Source organism: Polistes dominula, unplaced genomic scaffold (genome assembly GCF_049000335.1).
Source record: "Polistes dominula isolate Pdom_NZ unplaced genomic scaffold, Pdom_raw_medaka contig_27, whole genome shotgun sequence".
NCBI classification, from domain to species: Eukaryota; Metazoa; Arthropoda; class Insecta; order Hymenoptera; family Vespidae; genus Polistes; species Polistes dominula.
The window spans coordinates 29,004-41,121 of NW_028300906.1; the positions used below are offsets into that span (position 1 = coordinate 29,004).

At 30.0% G+C, this 12,118-nt stretch overlaps 1 protein-coding gene and 1 non-coding gene across 9 annotated transcripts; one reads left to right on the forward strand and one right to left on the reverse strand.

Annotated features, from left to right (window-relative positions):
• Nucleotides 1-583: 583 nt before the first annotated feature.
• On the forward strand, nt 584-9,902 carry GLS (glutaminase). 8 transcript variants are annotated; one of them, XM_015332557.2, is made up of 12 exons: nt 584-901; nt 2,258-2,355; nt 4,812-4,847; nt 5,269-5,368; nt 5,697-5,839; nt 5,968-6,341; nt 6,450-6,730; nt 6,821-6,997; nt 7,075-7,235; nt 7,755-7,895; nt 7,962-8,102; nt 8,174-9,902. In XM_015332557.2, the coding sequence occupies exons 1-12, from the start codon at nt 842-844 to the stop codon at nt 8,346-8,348; spliced, it is 1,887 nt and encodes a 628-aa protein (XP_015188043.1). In that variant the 5' UTR covers nt 584-841; the 3' UTR covers nt 8,349-9,902. The 8 variants fall into 8 exon arrangements, with proteins under 8 accessions (XP_015188043.1, XP_015188045.1, XP_015188046.1 ...); XM_015332559.2 differs by having other exon boundaries at nt 2,261-2,355; XM_015332560.2 differs by having other exon boundaries at nt 2,264-2,355.
• On the reverse strand, nt 2,980-3,105 carry TRNAL-CAA (transfer RNA leucine (anticodon CAA)). The gene is made up of 2 exons: nt 3,068-3,105; nt 2,980-3,024 (listed from the first exon to the last, which is right to left on the reverse strand). It is a non-coding gene; the product is annotated as a tRNA-Leu (tRNA).
• Nucleotides 9,903-12,118: the final 2,216 nt, after the last annotated feature.

The window sequence follows — 12,118 nt, forward strand, 5'->3', positions numbered from 1 at the left end:
CAATTTGTACAATTTAAATAATGTCGTCTTTAAAAAAGAAAAGAAAAAATCCAAATAATATGTAACAAATATGTGGATCGTTTAATAATTTTCTTTAATTATAAATAAAACATGAAAATTATAGAAGAAGCAATGCAAAGCAATTGCAATAGTTTGAAAAGAAGCTTAACGAAAATGAAAAGGAAATTTCAAATTGATTTTCATTGATTCATAGTCTTTGACTTAGCACTCTCTAATTTTGTCATGCACTCGCATACGTGGGATAGGGTGGAAGGGGGTGGCAGGATGTGTTTCAAGATGTGTAAGATTATAACTACATATACATACTTATGAGTGACTTCCCTGACAATATAGTTTCTATACTGTTTTATATACATACTCGATATACATAAACTGTATATGTATAAATAAACACTACATAGAACACTTCGAGAAACGAATTGGAACGATCGTTTACGAAGGGGTTGAGAAGAAGTAGGGGAGAGGCGAGAATAAATGACATCGCGCATGTCAGTACAATATTGCAACTACGTCGTCGTCGTCGTCCCTTCGATCCTCCCTTATTACGACAGTTTTCACTGAACCGAACGTTAAGGGACGTCGTTCGTCTCTTTGTGCGGCACCTTTAAGGCCGCATTACATTCATTCAATTGAATTATATTCAATAAAAATAATATCAATAAATGATAAGAAACGAGAGAGAGAGAGAAAGAGAGAGAGAGAGAGAGAAAGAGAGAGATAACATAATAAAAGATTTAACTCAAAGTGTTTTAGAAGTTGAAGAATATCACAAGATATTTGAAGCTCAGCAGATCGTTGTTGTCATCTAATTACAATTAGGATGTTGAAAATTGTGAAAGCCGGTTGTACCGGCTTTAAGAGACTTCATACTACTAACAAGGTGAACAGAGTTATAATTATTTATTTCTTCATAATCGTTTTTATTTTTCTCAGCTTTCTTGACATTTTTCAAACATTTATTTTATTATTACATCCCCAAAGTCAAATATTTCTTGTCCTCATATTTAAATCATTATCACGAAATATTTCTTTCTTTTGTGTTTTATAATATTGTAAATATCCTTTCACCATGTATCGAAAAATTGTTCGATTTTAAACGAAGGATGCATTAAACATTTTTTTTTTTGTCTTTTAAGTTTTCTGTCAGCACCACATTCATATCACATCTGACCTATTTGATTTAAAGTTTTTCTAACAAAAGATTACTGTTTTATCGTTATTGCTGTTACATTAGCAATTTACATTGATACTTGTTAAAATTTGTTCCAATTTTGATCAATAATTATTGGTTTATTATATATTGTAGTAATTTTAACTGATAACTTTACTAGCTTAACGCAAGTTAAGCGTATTATATTGATATAATAATAACAATAATTATAGCTAATGTAGAAAATATAATTGATTTAACAAAAATTGCACTGATTGCTAGAGTGTTTGTTAGGTAGGAACAACGTACACGTGCACGTGGGCAACAGCAATGGCCTCTTTTAAGTGATAAAAATACCTTTGAAACTTCTCGCAAATGACGCTTGAATATGTGTTATAATTAACGACCTTGAAAAGGCTATATTAAATAATAATTTAGATAAAAAGTATAAGAATTGTGATATATTGTATTTTAAAGATTTGTTGTATTTTCTAAACACACACACACACACACACATTTTATTTATTTGATCACAAATTCATCATAATATTGTTTTTTTTTGAGAGAGAGAGAGAGAGAGATCGTTTGTAAATTTTTCGGCAACTAAATAGATTCACACGTAAAAAAATGTACATCACGTGTTCGCGTGAATTTATTCGCTATCCGATTTGTAGGACACGTGTCAGGTTTCTGCTTACAGTATTAAAAAGTTGATTCATCAAAGGATCAATACGAGGTTACATGGAAAAAAAAAAAAGCAATGATTTAAAATAAAATAAAAATCCAATGGTTACATTTTGTATAACAGTTTTTAAATTGTGTGAAAAGTATTTTTTCCCGATGTTGTATAATATGATAATAAAAAGAAAATATTAAGATATATATTATTTAGAAAATGAAAATAATTAAAGAAGAAATTTCATTGTTAATTTGTTGAAATCATATTTTCTAAAAGATACGACTTCATTTTATTCCGTACAGATTGTAAATACTCTCAAATTACACGCGATAAATTTGAGATTAGAAGTAATTTGATAGTCTAAGAAGGGTAGAAATATTATATTTTTTTTTTTATTTCATTGTTAGAAGCAGCTGCAGCCTGTGCTTACATCGAAGCTGGGATCATTGAGATACATGGATGTTGCTTTTGGAAGTGCCTTAGAATTAGAACGCGCACAGACACGGTAAAAATAATTTGATTCGACATATAATAAAATATTGAGTTAAATAATTCATAACTATATTACTAAAAGAGATTGATTAAAAGAAAAGAAAAGAAAAGAAAAGAAAAAAAGATTATTATAATATTATATCTCTATCAATCGAAGAATAAATACAATTGACTGATAGATTAGTTTTAACCGATCTGTTATTGATACGAATGAATATGAAACAATTTATCGATTACGAGTATGAATATCAAATGTCATGGCTTTTCATTCAAATAAATCTTATAAGAAGTATCTATGAAGATTATTTCGAAATAGTCGCTAACTAAATCCGTAGTGAAGTGACATTATTCCATAGAGAAGTAAATTTATTCTTTGATTTTACTTGTAATAAAAACAAGTTCGAATTATAAACAGGAGGATGGAAGATTATGAATACGGCGGCGATCATAGACTTTTTTTTCTTTTTTTTTTCTTTTTTTTTCTTTTTGTGTGTACGTTTATAATAAATAATTAGAATTATATATAGGAAAAATTTGATAACACCTAAATAGGTAACATTTTTAATAACATTTTAACTGTCCTTGGAAGGTTAATAATTTAGTGCTTGTAGAAAGAAAAAAAAAAGAAAAAAATATTTGTCAGAAGTGGGATTCGAACCCACGCCCTCAGAGAGGACCAGAAGCCTCGAACAAATCCCCGTTTGAAACGGGTAAGGTATGAAAACCTTGAGTCTGGCGCCTTAGACCGCTCGGCCATCCTGACATGTTGACGCAAGAGTTCACTCAGAGTATTCAGCGTGTGAACATTGTGTTTGTTTATCTCTACTCAAAATTACGGATTTTGTTATTAATTGCTAAATAATGAAGTGACCTGGGTGTGGAGAAAGTGTAGAATTTAGAACTTTTTAACGTTTTAACTATATGGTGTAAAGAAAAAGAAAAAAGATAAGTGAGTTTTCGTGTACTAACCGTAACGGCGTGGGTCAGGGGATCTCGTGTCTGGATTCAAAGTTCAACTCGCTAAAAATGTATAAAAGACCTTTCGCGAGCCAACCAGAACGAAGCCTGCCACTGGCAGAGTTACGCAGACAATATTAAAAGTTAAGTAATTCAATTAAAGGTCAGGTTTACGAACAAATCTTTGCTAATAAGAACAAAGAGAATGTAAGGCCTAATCTCAAAACAGCATGATCATAGTCAAGCTCAAGAGAGTCACAAAAAAGTGGCGTATTATTAATGAGTTTTGGAGAAACGCTTCAACCGAAGAAGACTACCAAAAATTATATTTTATATACTTTATTGATTAAGCTGTTGTAAAGTCGTTTATAGCTTTTATATGTATAATGACAATGTTCAAAATAAACAACCTTTTTCAAATGAAAAAAAAAAACGCAAAAAAAAAGCAAAAACATGTTGACGCAGGCCAAGTTAAAATGTGGTTCTAGTAATAATCGTAGTTAATATGACGTTACACTACATATATTACGCGGAAAGCTTTAATAATATACCCATTTTGTTTCATTACAAATATTAATAAATTAACATTAATTTAGTATTTTGACTATACTTATAACAAAGTATCGTTGATTGGAGAATCCATTGGAATATTCTGAGAATTCAACGTTACCTGACAGATGGTCACTGACACATACGTCATACGACATACGACAATCCTAGTTCTAATCATGCTAATTCGTAAATTTGTTTATCGCTAAATCCACGGGTGGTATGCGGTCATTTTCCTAATCTTGACTCTCATGACGCATTTGTGTATATTTGATATATTTGTCTTTCTGATCGGATATAAGCTCGATATGTTGAACATTACTTTGACAGAAACGCAATCATTTTTGATCGCATGTGAATATTTACTGTGTTGGGGTCTGTTTTTTTCTTGTTTTTTTTTTTTTGTTTTTTTTTTTTAATAATAATATCATAATTTAAATAACAAAATAATGATAATACATTTGATCGCTTGTATTTAGTATATTTTTGTTTGCGATCGAAAAGAAAGATTAGAAAAATAAATAAAACTAATCGTTGATTATTTCTCTTTCATCATATATATTATATATTATTTCGATCAAACATTCCTTTGTAAAGATTATTTTGGTATTTTGTACATTAATATTGTGTACAGATGGTGATTAATAAAATAATATTAAGATTTACGGGATAGAATTTGTGGTATTTATTTTACTAAGAAAAAATACTAGAAAGAAAAAATAATAATCTAACCATGCCGTATATCGATGCGAATGGTCAAAATTCTAACGTGAAATATAATGATTCATATATGGATTATTCGATAAAATCAAAGATCACTTGTTCGATATGGTTAGAGAAGAAAAATGAAAAATCGAACATGGTGTTGGCACGATTTCTTAGGTAAAGCTAATTTATTTGAGCCACTTGCTGCTGATATATACTAATCAAATTTCTTTCTCCTTTTTGCTTATCTCTTTTCAGCGAATACAGCTTTATTCATGACAGCCATTACATGTAGTGAGTACCATGAGTACCATGAATATCATGAATACCATGATGCATGTGGTGTTATAGCCATCTTTTTTCCTTTTTTTCCCTTTATTCCCTTTTTTCGCTTTTCCTATTACAACTATAGCTAAGAATTTGGATTATTTTTGTTGGTTAATGAAAACATTTTTGAAATGATTTTTTTTCAATATATTATTTATATGTATATATATAATATTATATTATTTATTTTAGAAATTAGGAGATGAAAATATATTGCATGTTATACCTAATTATTGTAATTGTCATTTTTTTTTTCTTGTATAATGAAAATAGAAAAAAAGATTAGTATTATATGAATGATAATATTTTTTTGTATGTAGATACTTATGTTAGATTTATTTTATTGCGAAGAAGTTAATTATTAAAAATGTTAAAAATTCTTTGACAGCACGAAAGATCACGATCATGCTACGAATGCCGAGGACGTTCTCTTTGATATGTTCAAAAATGAAGAAACTGGTCTTCTCTCGGTTGGCAAGTTTATCGCTGTAAGTTAAACAAATTTGAAAATGGTTTAATAATTAATTAATCGTTTTGTGTTAACGAAATAGAACAACTAGAATTGATTCTATGATTATTGAGTTTGGTAAATTGCAAAATAATAGAATAATTGTTGCTACATAAAACAATAGGATAGTTTTATTGTCGAAGATACGTAAGATTACGTAATGTGCATTACGTAAAAATGACGCGATCATTAAGCGATCATCGAGCGATCAAGTGTTAAACACCTCCTAGTGTTTGTTTATAAAAAATTCATTAATCATCATAATTGTTAGTATTTTTTGCTTTTCATTTTGTATGAATAATTTGCAGGCTCTAAGGACAACCGGTCTACGAAAAAATGATCCTCGACTTCAAGAATTTTGCGACAATTTGAGGAAAGAACATTCGAGAAGTGGGGGACACGAAGGTGCGTCACATGAGACGCAAAAATTAGATAGGGAACAATTTAGAAGGTAGAATCAAATGAAATGAAATAATGCACGTTCTTCTATATTGGAACTTGTTTCGTTTTATAAAAAGGACAAATTTGAAGAACCGATTTTTTTAATTTGATAATTATATTATTGTCTATTTTGTTTAGAATCGTAAATCCAAACATAGTGTTAATATCACGAGCATTCAGGCATCAGTTCATCATTCCCGATTGGCAAGGTTTTACAAAACACATAGAGGACTTTTATTGGAAATGTAAAACGAATACAGAAGGCAAAGTTGCATCCTACATTCCACAGTTAGCAAGAATGAGTCCGGATTATTGGGGAGTCTCAGTTTGTACGATTGATGGTCAACGATTTAGTATCGGAGATACGTCAATTCCCTTCACATTACAAAGTTGCAGTAAACCGTTAACATATGCTATAGCTTTAGATAGGCTAGGACAAGAAGTTGTTCATCAATATGTCGGCCAAGAACCATCAGGAAGGAATTTCAATGAACTCGTTTTGGATTATAATAGTTAGTACATAACATTTATCTAATAATAAAAAATGAGAAGTGCTTGAATATTCTTCAACAAGGAGGAGGAAGTAAAAGAATAAAAAAAAATTTAATTTGTTAATATAGAAAAACCGCATAATCCGATGATCAATGCCGGTGCGATATTGGTTTGTTCATTATTGAAGACTCTCATCAAACCTGAAATGACATTGGCGGAGAAGTTTGACTTTACTATGAACTATTTTAAGAGATTGGCAGGAGATGAAAACTTGGGTTTCAATAATGCAGTTTTTCTCTCGGAACGTGAAGCTGCCGATAGAAATTATGCTCTTGGCTTTTACATGAGAGAACATAAATGTTATCCGGATAAAACGAATCTTCGCGAGATCATGGACTTTTACTTTCAAGTATGTATCGTGAATTTATTCAATGGTAAAAAAAAGAAATTATTACAACAGAGAATAGATATGAATTTTTGTCTTCCTTGTTCTTATCAGTGCTGTTCCATGGAATCAAATTGCGAAACTATGGCCGTGATGGCAGCGACATTGGCAAACGGTGGTATATGTCCTATCACAGAAGAGAAGGTCCTTAAACCAGACAGCGTCAGAGATGTATTGAGTCTAATGCATAGTTGTGGAATGTATGATTATAGTGGTCAATTTGCATTCAAGGTTAAACACATCAATTATTATTTTCATGATTATTTTATTAGTATTTTCATGACTACTTGACCACTACTTCTAAGTAGGTTGGAATACCAGCTAAATCTGGAGTATCGGGAAGTCTTCTCGTGGTTATACCAAACGTCATGGGCATTTGCACATGGTCACCACCTTTAGATCCTCTTGGAAATTCTTGCCGAGGCGTACAATTTTGCGAAGAACTCGTGACCGAGTTTAATTTTCATAGGTATGAGTCATTGAATCATTTATTTCAATCATTTTATACATATGATGAAAAAAGAAATGCTTTCATTTTTCGATTAAAATACTAACAATCTCATTGACACACATATACTTTTTTTTATAGACTCGTATTAATTTATAAAGACAACAATAATTACAATAATACAATTTACTTATTAATACAATTTACAAATAAAGGGTAGTAGTAGCTTGTACTATCAGTTTAATTAGTATTTCAAATAAATGCTCAATATAAATGACACTCACATTGATTGTGAAAAAGACTTGCGTATAATAAATATAAGTAATGTGTGGGGCAGCTGATAATAACATGTACCTTTTTTGTTCTTTTTCTTCTTGGTCATCTTCTGTTTCACGACCCTGCCGTACACTCTAACTTGCATGCGTACCGAAAAAAAACAAAAACAAAAACAAAATAAACAAAACAAAAACGATGATTGACGTCGACACACACTATTCCTTCTTCGCACTTCTCCTCGTGCTCGGTCGATTAGTGAAGTAGCTACTATGATCACAGGTACGATAATCTAAAGCACGCGACCAACAAGAAAGATCCTAGAAGGCACAAGTACGAAACGAAGGGTCTATCAATCGTCAATCTTCTCTTCAGTGCTGCCAGTGGCGATGTTCCCGCAATGAGAAGGTATTATTGTTAGATCATAATAATATTTATATATATATATTTGATATAATGAAATATCTCACATAGGCATCGACTTAGTGGCATGGACATGACTTTGTCCGACTATGACGGTAGAACAGCTTTGCATTTGGCTGCTAGCGAGGGTCACTTGGATTGCGTTGAATTCCTTATCGAACAATGTAGCGTACCTCATGATCCTAAAGACAGGTCAGTCTTTACAATATTAAATTATATTGTACGAAATTGGCTTAATATGAAATTTCATATACTACATTTAGGTGGGGTAAACGACCAATAGACGAGGCATTAAATTTTGGTCATATGCAAGTTGTCGATTATTTGAAAAATTATGCCGTGGCGCACAAAACTAATTGCGAATACGAGGAAAAGCAAGAAAATAAAGCGGATGAAAACAAGCCTTCTGATAAGGTGGGTCAATCACCATTACCATAGGAAGGATTTCATCAATTTAAAAAGTCAAGTCAATCACCGGGGAATGATGATGAACGTCGAAAAAAGTCTGAAACTTTTATCGATAGATTAGAAAAATTTGCTTACAAATTGTGTGCTTATAATGTCCTACATTATCGACTTATTGTTAGTATGAAATACAGGTCAATATTATATTTCAGATTTCATATAAATCTGAAATATTAGTATTATAGACATTTGTAAAGATTTAGTTAACAAACTAAGCAATACTTTCTACCTCTATTATTTCGATTATTTCTTAAGGATACGAATCAATCTCTCTTCTCTATTTAATTATTCATTCAATTTCCATGAGTATAATTCATTTATTACTACTTACCCGTACTACCAGTATTTGTTTTTTAATTTATTCCTTCCTCTTTATAAATTTGAATTTTTGAAAGCTTCTACGCTTCTACGATGAATTAATGAATAAAGATCGAAGACAAGAGATTTATGGCGTTAGATAGGCGTTAGATAGGCGTTAGATAGGCGTTAGATAGGCGGAATGTCAATTTTTTCGTGATTGCACGAATATTATTATACTATCGTAGTTATGGTACCTAATATGTATATAAAAATAGACATTTTGTTGATGGACGACAAAGTTGACAATAATTAAATTACTTGTAAGCGGGTACTTACGTGTACTACACGGCATGAACTTTTTTCAACAATTTATATTTCCCAGAGAAATTCATTTGCGAGGCAAAAATCAATTTAGCTTTATATCATCGTATATTATATCATATAGTGATATGAAATAATTATTTGCGTCTAACGCTTGTGCTTGCTTTTAACATATAAGAATATTTAATAAATTTATTTATGAAATTATTTATAAATTATCTTGGACGATAATTATTCGGAAAAATTACTTTACTCGGTTAAGAAGTACAAAATGATTATTATCTAATCTCTGAGACATACGTATAAGTGTCTATGTGTACTATGGAATATTTTTCTAATATATTATAAGAAAATTGAATTCAGTATTAGCAAACTCGAAGTTAAATTCTTATCTCATTTTGTAATATCCAATTATTCCTTTATAAATAGAACTATAATAGAAATTTTGTTTATTTGAACGATTGTGATGCTAACTATTCTAGTAGATCCATTCACGATCCATTTTCCTTGAGCTTACGAAATAAATATTCTATTAATATGCAATCAATATGCAATCAATATGCAATCAATATTTTGTCGTTTTTCTCAAATATATTCATATATTTGCATAGTAGTATTATTTCGTCAGCTCATATAATATAGCTTTGTTTTATTTATGACGTTGTAGTTGATAAGAAAAAAGTATACTAATTATTAATGGGCTCTATTTTAAGTTTAAGTTAGAGATCTAACGATAGTTTTATATTAGATAATAAACTGAAACTACTCTTATCTAAAAACATTATTTTCAAAGAGTTGAAGATGTAACAGAAGATGTACAATATATTATCATTCGTTTGAACGAATAATAAGTTTAAATGACTTAATATTCTATATAATAACGAAGATTAAAGATAAAACATGAAACCTTGTTCTTCTTCGACCTTGATCCTACACATTTATTGTGTTATCTCGTCGTCGTATCGAAGTTCAATGCATTTTTTAGTTCTCATTAGAAATACATTTTTCTTGCCAAATCTTTTATTATCTTTTATTATCTTTTATTATCTTTCTATATTTGTCTTACAATTAATATTATTTGGTAAAACATTGCAGTTGCATTTGAATAATTGAGAATGTCTAACCATTGATTTAGAATTTGTATAATAATTGTACAATAATTGTACAATAATTGTACAATAATTGTAAGATGTTTTTCACTTTGTGTCTCCTACGAGATGGAACGACGAACGTCAGTTATGAAATTGCAGAAATGACCGCATCTCGCAGATAACGTAACATAGCCTTTGGGGTTTTCCTTACCAACACCGAATTTCTACGTGCATGGACTGACTCTCACTTTAATGTAAACGAGAATGAGAATGAGTCACGGTGATGAGATAAAATGAGCGAAGGTCCTTCGTCACTTTTTAGTTATAGTATGTCTCCTATGATATTTGACGATCATTTTACAATTGTAAAATGTTGTGTCTACATACAACTTGAAAGTCCTTAAGTTATATATGTATACTTAATTACAGATTAATCATAATTGTCATAATTGCTACTTTCAAGATAATTCTTTTAGATCATACATCAATGTATTAGATTATACATCAATTAATTAATCCTTGATGTTTCTTTCATTCTTCACATTTTTATTATATAATATTACTCATCTATATAACGGGGTTTATATTTTTCTTCTATATTCCTTATCCGGTTCTATATATTGTATCTTATATATTTATTATTCTTACGTAATATCGTGTTCCTTTTTTTTCTTCTTTTTTTAAAAATTATAATATTTAAATTTCAATAGAAATTATTTTGTGTAATGTGCAACACATATATACATACATATATTCTGCTATTTATTTTCTGGCATTTATTTTCTGGCATTTATTTTTTGATATTTATTTTCTGGTATTTATTTTCATGGAAAGACTTTTTTACGTTCATTCGTGCTGGAGAAACTAAACTCCGCATACTGAGGGAGCAGTCATTGAACCTGACCTTGAAGAACCGGAACGACTTAAGCAAGAATCAAGAAATCGGAATTTACGCCTATTATTACAGACATTTTATTTATTTTAATTTATTATTTTGTTGTATTTTATCAAATTGTTATCATTATTACTCATCATGGTTGACCTATTAGCAAATGTGGGTATAAAAAACTTATATTTAAGTTTTCCAGTAAACTATATTACTAAGAATCGTATTCTTTGAATTGAAGATTTTGGTCAAATCTTTTTCGTTATGTATAATTTACGAAAATGGAAATAATCAAACAGTGTATTATTTTTAAATATAATATTACATATCAAGATGTATCAAGATAAAAAAAGAAAAAGAAAAAGAAAAAGAAGAAGAAGAAGAAGAAGAACCAGTAAAATCCTGTTTATCTACATTAGAAGATATCGTAATATAATCGACCTTCGAAAACGGGCAGACGCAACATCCATTTATATCCCAAACTCGTTTCTTCTTGCAAGTAAAAAATAAAAGAAAGTGACGATATAGCTTATTAATTATTATTCTTTTTAATTTTCCTATTAACGACGCGTAGTAATAATTATAATATACACGTATCCGAAGAAATTAATTGAATTAATCGAGAAGCGTCATTTTCTATGTACGCATTCGCATGGTTTTTCCCGGCGTTTAATATTAATGGCAATAATATTAATAATAAGAATAATACGGCGCCAATCTCGAGTCTCCATTAAATATTAGTTGAGTGAGAAACTGTAGAATTACTTTTTATGGCCTAATGAAAAATACGTTATTCGCTTCGATAGATAACATATAATAATACATACATGAATTTGTCAATTTTTCATGAGGTTTTTTTCAATAATCTTATTGAGAGATCCTCCATCCTTTAAAACATTGATTCATCTGCAAATAATGAATCTCCCACGACATTACTTTATGACGTTTGTTAGATGTCTTTCACTTAAAATTCGAAGGCCATATCTACGTACGTGAGTGAGTGTAAGTACATTAGCAGTGGCCGGATATTGTTGGATTCACAAATCCAACTCGTTCTACGGTGCAATTGTCAAGCGTCAATTGTTCAAAAAAAAAACAAAAAAAAAACAGGTTCGAATAGAGAAATTTTATTCGGATCCACGTAC

Bases quoted from the DNA above. Each gene is read 5' to 3' on its own strand.
- GLS (XM_015332557.2), top strand. From the start codon at position 842: ATGTTGAAAATTGTGAAAGCCGGTTGTACCGGCTTTAAGAGACTTCAT. The intron at 4,848-5,268 runs GTGAGTACCATG...ATTCTTTGACAG, and splicing joins CATGACAGCCATTACATGTA to CACGAAAGATCACGATCATG. The intron at 7,896-7,961 runs GTATTATTGTTA...TATCTCACATAG, and splicing joins GATGTTCCCGCAATGAGAAG to GCATCGACTTAGTGGCATGG.